The sequence below is a fragment of the Leptinotarsa decemlineata genome, unplaced genomic scaffold (genome assembly GCF_025532065.1).
Source record: "Leptinotarsa decemlineata unplaced genomic scaffold, Ldec_3_MD MMD2_P_RNA_scaffold_9, whole genome shotgun sequence".
NCBI lineage: Eukaryota > Metazoa > Arthropoda > Insecta > Coleoptera > Chrysomelidae > Leptinotarsa > Leptinotarsa decemlineata.
In genome coordinates this window covers 3,827,163-3,842,137 of record NW_027412536.1, presented here as the reverse complement: position 1 = coordinate 3,842,137, position 14,975 = coordinate 3,827,163, and the positions used below count along the sequence as shown (strand labels likewise).

Sequence of the window (14,975 nt, the reverse complement as noted above, 5' to 3'; positions counted from 1 at the left end):
GCCATTGAGGGATAACAGTAATCCATGTAGGTAAGTTAAATTTCATCTCTTTCATATACCATATTGTGTAGCAATCCTGTAAAAGATCCTGATTCATTTCCGAAACAAATGGTTGGAGTACAAACTGAATAGAAAAAGTGTTTTTTATATAATTCAATGTTAATATGAAAGTAGTTGTATTGAGAGTATTTTTTCTTTCGAGCAATTCGACGTTTACAATAATATGGAGGTATTTGTTGAAAGTTGGTTCATTGCATGATCTACACAAATTTGTGAAGGGTTTATTTTGAAATTATGCATTATTCCTTTCTTTGAGAGATTTCCACACAATTTTGTATTATTTTCCTTCTAGATTTGCAATGCTTACCAATTACTAACCACGATACAAATCCAATCCATGTAAACAAGTTGAGTTGCATCATTAAGTATATATTACAAGTCACGCTTGCACACGGAATGAAGGGTGAGCATGGCACCTATAATAAAATGAAAAAACAATGAGAATGTACTTTCTCAAATCAGAGAAAAACGCAAATATAGTCGTTATTAACGGATGATGGTAAGATGAATTTCATGTGAAATTTATTCCTACACACAGATTTAACGTATTTATACATAACAGAATAAACTTTTACTTTTATCGTCAAACATGCATCAATAGTTTTCTAATTACTCTTTTCTCAGTAGTTTTGAAGGAAGTGTATTATGAAATATTGAATAATGGGTTCTTTGAAAGAGAATATTTGTCACTTTTTGTGGTTCTTGTGTGACAATTTGCAGCATCATGTATAGATTTCTGTTAAATAAGTCACTAACGTCTACCAGGCAAGTTTTTCAAAATCAAAAGTATTTTGTTCCGATTTTTTCATGTCAAGTAAACAGGAAGTAAAGATAAGGTCAGATACGATTTTTGATCTGAAGTCCAACTGAATACTATTCAAAATGATAGGTTAGATTGCAGATCAGATTGCGATTCTGTCTGTCTTATGATCAGTGAAACACTGTATTAATTGCTCTTTCTCTCGAAGTTTTCAGAAAGAGACGAGTTAGGTAATTCTCTCGAATATTTTTTCTTAACTAGATATGATCTTGGTCCCATCGCTAGACCGGTCCATCGCTAGACCGATAAATCAATAAATAAACCTAACATGCAGGATTGATTATGATAGTGAGATCTCCACATTCGGTCCTATAGCGGCACTAATAACAGACTGAAGTGAAGCATCTTGCATAATCAAAATATTCAATACCCTTGTTATAACGTGATTCAATAATAAATTTGAGTTTGCATTTAATAATTTAAATAAGAAAATAAAACTTTGGGTTCTGAATACCCCTGTTCATACGTGTAGCAAGGAGTATTACTTACAGTAACTTGACTATATTTTGAAATTCAACTATTAAAGAAGTAAAAACAAATTATTTCCGAAGTTCCATTCTGACATGATAAAATAATCAAAATTTACGCAAACTATTATGATTTGTAATCTTTTGATAGACATAGCGAAAAGTAGGTAAAAGTAGACAACTTTTTATTTGAATGAAATATTTTTCACCCATCTGTTCATCTGTTGGATTTCGATGTACAGGCTTCGTGGAAGTTCCTTAGTTGATGCATTCTCCGGTCAAATTCAAACAATAGCTTCGAAGTTCTAGCAGTTGATCAAGGTAGTTTTTATAACGCAAAATACAGTCTGCTGTATACGAGATAAAGTCACTTCAAACTTTTTCAATATTTCAAATCTGATTTTTAAGGTGGAATTTGCGTGAGAAAATTGATGAGTAGATGTAAAAATAAGTCCCTCCTACAAGAGATATGAAATATTTAAAATCAGTAAATTTAAATAAAACATGAGAGATGAAAGAACTTACATGCGATAGCCACAAATCCCCTCAAACAGGCGAGAAAATGTGCAGACCACATCAATAACGAAATTTTCTAACAGTGCAAGTTTGACTGAATTGTACCAATACTATATAGCAATGAATTCATCAAATTAAGTTCCAAATACAATTCAAACTAATAAAGAAGAGACCTACGACTTTGTAGGTACGTGTGGCAGATACCCAATGGAAAAACAACAACCCACCCAGCCAATGCCGCACAGAGAGTTGAAGTAAAACCATCAGGCACCTGTGCAACGTCTTCGACTTAGAAAAATTAGTCGCAAATTATTTCCCACTATGAAAAGCAGAAATTAAAGTCGTTTGGTCGATCCGACCAACCGATAGACCGATTTCGGGGTGATTGCCCCATCATCAGTACCGGGCATGGTCTCTTCGGAACGGTGTGAACCATCTGAGTATCACAACCAAACAAATATAATTTCAGCTAGTCATAGAGTCTCTCTGCAGTTGGTAGGCTTAAGATACACGGATGATAATTTTGAACTGCAGGACCATTTTGGGTAGGAATACTACAGGATACATTTGTTCCAAAAGTAACAAAATAATTCTTGAAACATTCACAAATATCTTGTAGATCTTCAATCTTATTTTCATCTATGGTTATATATTCAATTTCATAATTTCCATTATTCGTCTTATTATACAGAATTTAGTTTATTGGAGCAGGATTACTGAATTTTACTTCAAAATATTTATTTATGGCAATTTGAACACTTTCTTAACATGTGATGGAACTGGCCGATATTTGGTGGAAATTCATAATTTATTTGAGTAACACTTCATTGATAGATTTTCACTGGACCTTCCGAACCGTTTTCATACTTGCTTGAGGAAGTTACTGTATAGCGAAAAACATGTTGCACTTTTGTGCAACAATGAAAATCTCACAATATAGTGTAACTAACTATATGTCTCGATATTTTCTTCGTGATTCTTCGCTTTTCATGGATGAAAAGCAGTATCAAATTGAAATCTGTAATTTTAAAAACATCCCATGGGGATGATACTAGCTATATTCTCAAAACCAATCTGGACACATTATCAAATGAAGATGATCGAATGATGAGCAATATTATGGTTGATATGTTACGTCTTTCATGAAAACTGGGTGAGTAAACTTATAGACTTAATATTCCTAAATATTCCAATAACTATATAATCATTACCTACTGAGGTTGGTATATAGTAAATTCAATGTCTCACCGGCAGTTTAGTAATCCCTGAAGAAGGAAATAAACATTTCCGTAAGCTTGACATAATACCAAAGATTTTTTCTTACTCCCTGGCATCACTCTCTCCGCAGCAAGTATCAGCACAAACTTCGACAGATCTGGTCATCGGAACTGTCGAGGAAGAATAAAGTTGCTGCAACAAATATGCTTGCCGTTCCAATTACTCTACTCGTTTGGAGTAGTGAAGTGGACTCTGGAGGAGTTGTATCAACTCGACGTAAAAACTATAAAAATGATGTAACTCTATAGGAGTTTGCATCCCAAATCGTCCGTTCCACGGTTGTACTTCCCCCCACAACAGGGAGGCTGTGGACTTTTGAGTTTGTATTGTCTACGTGACAGAATGATACTGTAAAGTCGTTAGGAGTTCGGATCCCCTTCTCCGCATGGTCCGTGACCATGAGAAAGCAGGAATTGATGCATTTTTCTTTAGGGCAGCTGCCCGAGCAGCTGATGGACTCGGTTTAGTTTTCGACACCTGATCACTTACCCCACGGTGTGGAGAGTGGTCGTTGGTTGAGAATGCCGCCCCCCCCCCTTCCGAATGTATCGGGATAGGGCTTGTCCAGCGCAAACTGCGGTATAAAAAATAATAAAAGATCTCAAGAACGGCTGCACCCATTAACAAATCAATGTTCTCTGTATCAACAACATTGTGAAATTTTTACCTAGAGTTAACTGCGCCATTGAATTTCTCTTCAGTTGTATTTAAAAGCGAGTGTTACTTGAAAAAATATTTGATTAGAATATACCTACGATATCTCCCAGACCCTTTAGTTCCACTATTATATCTATCAAAAATGAGTGAAACATTGGTGTATTAGTTATTATGTGAGTATCTCATGTACTGTTGTTATATTGATGAACATAATACTTTGAAAATAAACGACTTACCTTGAAATGTAATGTAGCATTAGATTCCGGTTGCCTTAACATTATGATTATCAGTAGTAGTAATCCAATTATTGTAGATGACAGACAAATGTAATACATAACTTCTGGGAGAACGCTAACTCCGTGGACCAATATCCATGTGAAGAAAAATGCAGTTAGAACTGAAAAAAGGAAAACTTGAGTGATTGTCGTAGCTAGAACTTTTGCATCACTGTCGATAAGTGGCAAACTCCAATTCACTATTAGAATGTTGTTTTATTGAAAAAGGAAAATATACATTTTTTTTTCATGACACTAATCAAGCTATTTTCATAAAAACGGTGGGAGCTACGTAGCTCTGTTCTACTGAGGAAACTATGGTGCAAACTAAACGCGTCTAGAAATAAAAAACGTTCGTGAAAATTGTTTAATGATTATCATGGATTGTGTTTTAAATTTACAGCAAGTAACGGGTCAGTCCATCCATAATATGAATTTTTGTCTATAACAATGGCCTTAACGACGAGAAATAATCTGGAGGTCCTTCTATTTAGCAAATCTGTAGTGCTAAATTTTGGAAGTTTTAGGGTGTCTTCAACAATCAATCGTAATCCACTTGAAATTGAAATTAATTTATGGTTGAATGATACCAAAGGAGATTCTACAGTTCACGATTTGTTATTCAGGTGGAGATCCAGAGGACTAGTAAATTTTCATTTCGGTCAGGAATCCGTTCCAGACCCAAAGCAAGCTTGGTGTTAAGAATCCTCCAATTTTTTCAGGAAATCTCAAAAATGAGACACAGGTTAATTTATTCTAATCAGAATGTAAAATTTCTTAATATAATCTAGTGGGTTTACAGTATAAATTTTGCCACTCTGTCACTACATGCATTGAAATTCCGGAGTTCAGGATCTTAGACCTTCGAATATGAGGTCTAATTTGGATGTAAAAAAAGTATTCTCAGAAGAAGAACAAGTGGCCAGAATGATCTATGGCCTCAAAAATTGTGACAGAAGTGGCCTGCAGATATGATTCAATACAACTTTAATGAATTTGGAACTGTGACAAATAAATCCCATTTTCATCTTTGCTTATATTTTTACGCTCTGATTATGAGGATATGATGTTGTATGGTGCTCCTCCTGAATCAATTGGCGCTGAAAATGATTAGGCGTGGTATAAAGGTATTTATTGTAATTGGTCAATTCTCAAAAAATAGGGTGATTGGTGTTTGTGGATGATCATGGAACACACATGAAGCACTCGAATTTGCTTCTGATAATGGCATAGCTATGATGGCATTTCCTCCACATCGCTCCCACAGACTACCCAGTCATATAGGGCAAAACATCTACGGTGAAGCAAAAGTAGTAGGACAAGAATATCTCTCCTACCAACATTATGTAGTGGTATCTAAACGGTCTTTTTTTATTTTCATCAGAATAATAAAAAATGATCAAAAGTATGCATTCCGTGTTGTCATCACTGTTATACTCTTCTAGGCAGGTTAAGAAGAGTACTTCGACCACGCCACTGAAGATGAATGCCGCAGTTGCTGTTAAAACGTTTGAAGATTATAATCGAAAAATACCACGGCAAAACCCGAAAACCAACCAAAACAATAATGCGAGCCGTGAAAGCTTACATTCCTAAAAATCGCTCTACCCCATTGGCTTGAGGACTAACTAATTATTTTATTTTCTAAGTACGACACACATGCAGGATGTTCCCTTGACCATTTCTACTTCTGAAACGACGAGCACTAAGAAAAGTGCGAAGAAGGGGTCGAGTGCCAGCAAAAAGGTAGCTGTGGATGATAGTGAAGATGAGTTTGCTGCCTTTCAGTCGGAGCTGCGTAAATATAAGAAGATGTGGAACCAGGTGCATTTCAACCAGCTGCCACCGATGACTTCGACCCTCTAGCGAGCCACCTCCACGTTGGATACCACCACTACGACCAAGAGGCCAAAGACTGCGCTGCAGATGGCAACTGGTTCATCAGATATCGAGCCAGCTTCCATGGTGTTTTGGAGACTTTTGTCGAGCTGCGTGACCAGCCACAAGCCGGTACACACCAACACCGATGCCCGCGCCGAATGTACAGGTAGCAAATTCTTCCCAGTGAGGTGTAGTTGCCAATATTGTAGAGATGATCGCATCTAGTAGAGAACATCGACGAACGAATAAAAAATTGTCGTTTGTCAGATTTTGAAAATGACATTATTATTCTCAACATGAGTAAATATTTTCTTGTTAAATTTGACATTTTTGGGCATCCAATGTATAAATAATTTAAAATGAAATAAGGACGTATGAGACGTAATGGTTCTAATGACACATCATTTGGATTTAGTTAAAACTTTCAGTATTCAGGCATAAATTCTTGTGAAATTAAAAAAAAATCACTTACCGTATAACAAAATAGCACAGTTGGCTATATGTGACGTTTCCTTTGTTGAAGCTGTTTGGTTATTCAAATTGAATAATTTTTGGATAATATTCGATTTAGGGATTATACTTTCTTCTGCAGAAACCTCCAATTTGATGTCATCAGTTGCCTTGTACCTTTGAATGATAAAGTAATAGATATTAATATGAGTTGGAAACCAGTAAAAAATAAATACCTTCACACCTTAAAACGAGCACGGACACAGGTACAATAGTGTATGACAATAATGATTCAATTGTGCTAAAATCCACAAGTTGAGCCAGATCTATGAAAGTTGTTATCACACCTGAAAAAATAACTCATTAGAAATCAGACTTTATTTGAATTGTTATGATTGTGAACATTTCATATTTCTGGGTAACGTCTGATGTAACCATTATTTAGGTGACGGACCGATTCTTGAGTGGAAATTCGATTCAATATTCTCGGAAATGTTAAGAATTAACTTAAAAAATGTAAGATCTCATCAATTTTAAACTCAAATACTATTCAGCTGGAGTTGATAGTGATAATGAATGAATTGAGTTAATTTTCAGCTAAAATAAGTTTGGACATTGGAGGATTCCTGAAGTACCTATAAATTCAAAAGGCCACGCACCTAAGATCGTTATGCATTTACCGTCATCAAGATTTTCCCATACCGCCTTGCATAAAATGTCGGACATTTGTAGAAAAGTTATTTTTGACTCGTCATGACGACTCAGATCACACATTACTATTATGGAACGACAAAATTTCGTATGAGTTTTATGAGTGAAAGCTATCGGAAAATCTGAGAAAATGAAAAATGAATAAGAAATAAAATATAAGTACGCTACAAAATATTCTTTTGTAATTCATGAATATGACTACAAAATATATGATGTAGGTATTTGAGTCAAGAGTAAGAATGAACACATCTGAAAATCAAATGTATGTTTATGTGAAACACGTGTTGCAGTTTTGTGAACTGTTTGTGAAATAATAAAGCGTTACTTGAATACGTTCTGGTTTTTCACCAAATTACCTGCCACCGCTCCCGAGCAAATAGTAGCAATCAAGGGAGTCTTCGTAACTGAGTTAACTTTGGATAAAGATTTGAAAATCAAACCATCATTTGCCATTGCATAAATAACTCTTGGCATTGTGTACATGGATCCAAACATTGTAGTGGAGAGAGCGCAAGTTGAGCCGACAGTAATCACCCATTTGACACCGGTCCATCCCAATTCTTCGAAAACATGGGGAAATGCTGCATGTTCATCCTAAAACAAGAACTTTTCATTGAATTTGTTGGTGTTCATAATATTAAATTATGACTGGAATGTAAAAAAGTGAAAGTAAATTATTGATATATGTAATATGTAACAAAAGATGTTCTCTCCGTTAAAAAAATTATTGTAGATAGAGATTATTACAACGTTTAATGTAATGAATTAGGCAGATAAGGACATTAGCATGCTACTCGGATATTAACTGAAAAGAAAATGGTTGAGTCTGTTTCCAAAAGATCAAAAAAAGATTGAAGATCACAAACGAAAATCAACTTATCAATAGGCGCACATGCAAAAAAGTTGTTTGAAAAATTTGAAAAGTTTTTTAGATTGGGGACGTGAAATACAACTGTCCAATTAGTACCAGAACTATTCAATGAACGAGATAAAGACTTATAATCATAAAACAATTTCCGCTAATATCACAAATAAATTGAACATTCGTTAGTTGAACAAACAAATTCGAAGTATAAACATAGCTTCGCATATAATATTTTCAATATGTAGAATTTATGAAGTCCCTTCAAAGTAGAAATTGGTCAAGTGAAAAAATTCTATGATGTTGAGACTAATAAAGTGCACTTAAATCAATGGACATACTGGAAATAGAATTCAAGACGTGTTATTCAAGTAGTTATTAAAAAAATTCGGGATCTTTAAGAAATTCAATATATTTTTCAATAGAAATTTTGTTTGTATTTCAATGAAATACATCTAATCCATTATCAAAATACAAGACAAACTCAAATTTTGGAGGAAATCTTCAAGAATGAATGAAGTAATGATAAAATTTAAATTTGAAATTTGAATAAAAATTCGGTTTCACTCCTTTGATTGATATTTTATTTCATATATTGCCCTATTCTGTACCCTCTATTGATTGATCATAAATTTCATTCCTGTTATATAGACGTTCCTGTTTCTCAAAAAGACCAATATTACTATTATTGTAACATACCAGAAGTATAAAAGTGCAAATATTGTGATAAGAAAATTTACTACTAATTTACTTCACTAATATTCTCAATGAAGAAACATCATATGAACTCAATGATCGTGTGTATATGTGTAATCGAAAAATGAAACTCTTGTCAGTATATTGATAATGCAGTATCATTCGTTTATATCTTTTGAGAAAGATACAATATATTGCTGAAAGTAACTTTATTCAATTCAGCAATATATAATTTAACTGGTGGCTAATACATACTGCATTGAATAATTTCACATCAACATCGTGTCCTATGAAAGACAGGAGAAAATATATAGGCTGATTCATGGTGGATGGTACATTAGACGTTTCTGATGAAACAGACATAACGCATCGGTTCGGACTTACATTATCTAGTCTAGTCTTTCAGCTAATCTTTTTTTTTTTTACAGTTTGTTTCAGGGATTTCAAATCAATTTATATCATACTAGACAATGGTAGTCCGAACTGATGAAATGCACCACGAAACATTGTCAGCCACCTTCAAACAAACAGTAGTAGCAATTTTGATTTTTCAAATGAAACACCCTGTGTATAATATTATTTTTGTAATCTACAACAATTACCCGACAACTTTTCCCAATATTTTCCATAGTTAAGGTCACGTGCAGCCCCACTTGTGTTTCTTACCGAAAATACTAGACCGCCGTCTCTTCTAGAGTTGCTCTACCAGCTTCGAGAAAGTTTCATTGGGTTATATAAGCATTACCGCGACGTAATGTAATTAGTTTGTGGAATATTGCAAATCAATCCACTGCAGATGAAGATGAAATTGAGAGGAGCGCCGTGTTCAGTGTTGCCAGATGTAACGTTTTGTTTAGCAGATTTTCTGTTGTGGCACTCTTGCTACCAATGACTCAGTTCACTTTCTATAATTATTATTATATGATGTATGTATTGAATGATGTAAGATAATGCGATTCACCATGTTTATAGTATGTATATATGAAATATATTTCCAAGTGTTTTTCTCACATCAAATCTACTGCTAAGCATGAAAATGATCTGGCAACAATATTCCTATAAGTATGGCCTGACTTTTTGCTTGACATACACAATATGAAAAAATTGATAGTAGTTAGCTGATAATTTGACACAACATTCAATTATTCTGGGGAGGTACGAAATTCGTCGGGTCAACTAGTTTGAATTGTAGTAACCTCATGAAGACTTCATACCAAGATGTAACGAAATGAATTTGGATAATTTGGTTTATTACATTCAAACTAAATTTCCTCGATATATACTTACTTGTAGATAATAAGGCCAAACCAGTGTTATGACTGTTGATATTGTAAAATAAGACATCAGAGTAATAAGTAAAGAGATCATTATAGCTATTGGTATGTCCCTTTTTGGATTTTTCGCTTCTTCGCTGGCGTTTGATGATGATTCAAATCCAGTATAACCAAAAAAACAATTAGGTGTTGCAGCTATTACTCCAGCCATACCAAATGGCAAAAATCCCCCGTTTCCAGCATGTTTTCGGTGAGTCTCATCGATATCATTTACAGAGATTTTCCAGTTATTAATATCCACTGAAAATCGGAATGTGTATTTATATTATCCATATTGAAAATGCATTTTAGATCATTCCAGGCACGACACACTTATAAAGAGTTTGTCTCATTTCATTAGAATTATCGAGGGTTACAGCCATTTGGAAATAGAGAGAGAACTGTGATAAATTTTTAAATTTTGTGTAAGAGTTTCGTTGTGATCAGAGATAGTATACTTACAAAGCGTGAAATATCAAAGAATTTCAACTATCTCATTTATAATGTCAAGCTCCCATGTTATTCCAGGACTATATCAGTCCAAATAAAAAATAAATTGATCACAAATAACCGAAAATTGTTTCTCAGTATTTTTTTCAATTTCGTACACATTCATATCTATGAAAAGCTAGCAATTACCTGAAAGAGTAGTGTAGTATATCCAGAAAATAAGGAATACATAAGAAAATGGGGTTTCTGATAATATTATAAACAAGTGAAGACAGTCCCACTAGCAGATTTTCAATTAAATGACACAGGCTACAGACCCTATACTTATATGATTAGAATGATTATGGATTACAGGGAGTAACGAACTACATATAGCAACAGAAAAGGAAAAGAGTCAGTTGACGGGAAAATGCTGAAAGATATTTATCATGACTTCTTTAATTTTTCAAAAGGAAATGAAAAAAGTTAAAATTTCAGAATTGACAGTAGCCATCCCTTTCACAAGATTTTATGAGGTAAGATGTCTTTTCTTCACCAAGGTGTCTAATTATGACAGATCCAGTAATAGTGACATCTGAACTCATGGCTGTTATACTAATGATCAGTTATGCCTCAATCTTAAGATATTACGCAATACAATCTTAAATTGCTGCTTCACACAGACACATGCTTTTTATATTCGATTTTGAAGAACCCCTTTCAAATGGTCTGCGAATTCATCAATACAATAAATAGCCTTGGGGTATTTTTCATTATTTTGTGCATGAACAAACATTGAATTTTCTTACCTTTCGTGAGGCATGCCACCACAGCTGTTAGCATTGTTATCAAATTCAGCGATGTACAAATATTGTTGAAATTTTTGGAACTTTTCATTCCAGTTGAAAGAAGCACTGAAAAGTTGAAAAATATCACGAATATTTATTATTTGATTTCAATAATGAGATGTCGTTTACATTGAAATATTGTCAGGTTACCAACCACAAGATGTTCGAATAGGTTTTTGCCATCAGCAGTCTGATAATCTGAAGTCTGGGTTGAACCGCGTCTGGTGTCTCGGCTTTGAAGCCATTTTCAAAAAGGTATGACTACACTCAGGTCTCAAACTGCCTACTCTCCATGTAGTGACACGTTTTAAGGGTTTTGTGACATGACACAAGGGTCTCTATCTGCCTACTACCCGGGTCTTGTCACTGGTCTCCGCAAGAGTCTCAATTTGCCTACTACCAAGCATCGAATGTGGGTTCATAGACTCCGATCTGATATATATATATATGTCCCTGGACGAATGCAGAGGCAGTGAAAGCAAAGGTGAAGTTGGTACTGGAAACGGGGGTGTGAGTTGCAGAAGTGTGCTGTGCAACATTGTGTGATGTAAGGTGTGACAATAATTATTATCTTTATGAATGAGGTGATCTTTGTGAATCATCTGGTTTGTTGAGCCAGTTCATGTTCATAGGCTCTGTTGTAGACTCTTCGGTTGGTCCCGATATAAGTGCGGGAGAAGGTGGAACATGGTTTTTCACATATGCCCTGTGCCTCATTGGGTATCGAGTCCTTAGGTATTCTTGAAAAGTGGAAATTTGTTTTTTGGCTGTGACTACTATTCTCATATCGTGCCTCTTCAAAATTCTGTTCACGCACGCGGTTCAACCCGGATTTCAGTTTAGCTATATATATATATATATATATATATATATATATATATATATATATATATATATATATATATTACAATGTAGGTTTTCACGGATGGTAGAATATGATGTGTTGTTTTTCCGGGTGTTCATCCGTTGTGTACTATTCGATAGTCGACGTTTCGCCATCATCTCAGATGGCATTATCAAGACGAGTTACACCTCTCGAAGCGAAGCAGTAATTAATTATATATATATATATATATATATATATATATATATATATATATATATATATATATATATAAAACAAGAACTCAATATTCAATAATACCAAATCACAAAACATCAAAATAAAGTAGGTATTTCGAATCAAACTCATTGATTGTCTGGAAATTTTCTTGTCCAAAATAATTTTTTGAGTTGGCTTTGAAACCAAACGTATGTTTGACATTGAGTACGTGACATATTTGCTAAATATTCATTACGTAGTTATTGTTATTGCTTATTTTATTAACGTTTGATAAAAAGTACTATTTAAATAATATCAAGATGCTTACGAAAGAAGAAAAAGTTACAGACATTTTTAATGCCAGGCATCCTAATCGCAATGTAAATCACACTACAGTTACCCGTATTTCAAATAAATTTAAATAAACAGACAGTATTAATAACCATTTCAATAAACCTCACACAACCGCAAAAGTATCTAGAGAAGTGGAAGAGGAAGTGTGTTTAAGTGTTATCAAAAATGGTAAGACATCAATTAAACAAATATCAACATCTCTTGATGTACCTATTACTACCGTACAAACATATAAAGAAGAAATAAATTTAAAGCTTTCAAACCAAAACTTATAAATACCCTAAAAGAAAGGGATTTTATTCCAAGATTTGAGTTTTCCGCATGGTATCAGGTTTCCAATAAATATTTTATGACTAATATTTCATTATAACTAATGGAACAGTAAGTTCACAGACTGTACATGGTGGGCCTTAGAAAACCCTCATTTCACTAAAAAGTGCAAATACCAATACTTATTTAAGGCAAATGTCTCATGTGGACTATTAAACAATATGTGATTGGTCCCTTCTTCATTGATAGCAACCTCAAAATCCAGCGGAGTCAGGTCCGGTGATATTGGCGGCCACTCAATGTTAGGACTATTTCGATCTATCCATCGATTTCCATAATCATCATTCAGCCATTCTCTCACAATAACTGCATAATGTACAGAAGACCCATCTGATTGAAACTTTAAATTCAGGCGATCCTGCACTGATAAGTTATGTATTACTTCCCAAAACTCATTTCTGGAAAAGTCTCAATTATAATTCCATTCAGATTACTCTCAAAGAAAAACGGATCAATAATCTCAACATGAATTATTCCCCACCACACATTTATTTTATAGGAATATTGCCTTTTTGCGTTCATAATCCAATTTGGATTATCCGCAGATCAGTACCTTGAATTTTGGGACGAGACTACTCCATTTGTGGTATGTGTAGCTTTTTCATCACTGAACAAGCTTGTTTTGAAGAAGTTTAAACAATCATTCAAATATTCTCCTTGAGCCCACAAACAGAATTCTAACCTTCTTTCTTCATCTCCCAGTTCCAGAGTGTGTAAAGTTTCTGGCTTGAATGGTTCGATTTTATTTTTTAGGCATCCCCTGATATTTTCTCCAGGAATATTTAAGATGAAACAAGACGTTCGCAAGCATTAATGAGTATTATCACGATAATATTGCAATATTCGCACACCATTTCTATTCTCACGATGTGGATTGTATTTGTTTTTGAGCATATGCCTCGATACATCACCTGTTTCGTTAAAAACAGAATTGATATGGTTCACCGTACTGCTGCTTACTGTAAGTTTATCGGGATGTCTATTATGGAATTATCTGGCAGCTTCTCTTGCCGAGGACCATTATATCTCTGACAAGGTGCATAAGTTCAATTTTATCTCACACATATAGCTCTTCCATGGTAAATCACAAATTTTTACCGCTTTACAAATTATTTTTCCTACTAATCGGGCGTAATCCGACGTTACTGTTTCAATACAGTTTTTGACAGCATTAATAATTGACAATAGTCTTTTGTTTCCAGTGCCAAATGAAAAGAGCGCGATTTTGCATATCCGCACGGTGTTTCACGGCCAACTCACCAAAATTCAAAAACCATTTAATAGGTGTGCAGTTAACGTTCTAACATGATACAATGTGAATGTTGATTCGATCACTGAATTATTAATATTGAATATTTGTTAATGAAATTTGATATACCATCATTAGAAAGGGTGCCTAGTCCAATGGTAATTTTAAATTTTTCCTAAACAAAGGCTAATACGATTTCTTGTATTTCAACTTATAAAAATAGTCGCAGCGGGCACTGGTTTTTGTAGAAAACAAATGATTTTTTGCCCTAGAGTACAGTTTTTCGAGCTCTAAAATTCAAGATAAAGTTCGTCGAAATCGGAGAAAAGGTGCAAATTTCAGAGAGGTGTTCTCCTTTTTTAGCGGAAGATCTTTCCCTACTTGCCATCTGAAACAACCACCAAAATATTTCAACATTTTTTTGACAATCAGATTTCTCACTGTAATATATTTGTTAATAACATTATATTATGATGAACTACATACCTTATGCAATTTATTTTCACGTTAGATTACAAATTATTACGAAAGAATGCAAATTTTTCATGATAAGAACTCACCCGTGAAGAAAATTATAATTCCCATAGATAGAAAATCTGGATAGGTGGCTAAAAATCGAACATTGATTGGCATCCACTCCGCAAATGTTTTTTCGACTTTCTTATCTAGCATGGAATCGATATGTTTGCTGATTGCACTTGCTGCACTTGCTGCACCTGATGACAAAGGGTTTTTAT

At 34.2% G+C, this 14,975-nt stretch overlaps 1 protein-coding gene across 3 annotated transcripts in view; it reads right to left on the bottom strand.

The window, feature by feature from the left end:
* Positions 1 to 14,975, bottom strand: part of LOC111510141 (cationic amino acid transporter 2) — a 62,086-nt gene that overhangs the window by 4,855 nt on the left and 42,256 nt on the right. For all 3 annotated transcript variants that reach the window (XM_074170452.1, XM_074170454.1, XM_074170453.1), the window contains 8 exons: positions 14,799 to 14,954; positions 11,225 to 11,329; positions 9,961 to 10,247; positions 7,472 to 7,709; positions 6,649 to 6,751; positions 6,427 to 6,581; positions 4,035 to 4,195; positions 368 to 476 (listed from right to left, as the gene is read on the bottom strand). In XM_074170452.1, the coding sequence (XP_074026553.1) occupies positions 368 to 476; positions 4,035 to 4,195; positions 6,427 to 6,581; positions 6,649 to 6,751; positions 7,472 to 7,709; positions 9,961 to 10,247; positions 11,225 to 11,329; positions 14,799 to 14,954 (1,314 nt within the window). The remainder of the gene's footprint in view (positions 1 to 367; positions 477 to 4,034; positions 4,196 to 6,426; positions 6,582 to 6,648; positions 6,752 to 7,471; positions 7,710 to 9,960; positions 10,248 to 11,224; positions 11,330 to 14,798; positions 14,955 to 14,975) is intronic.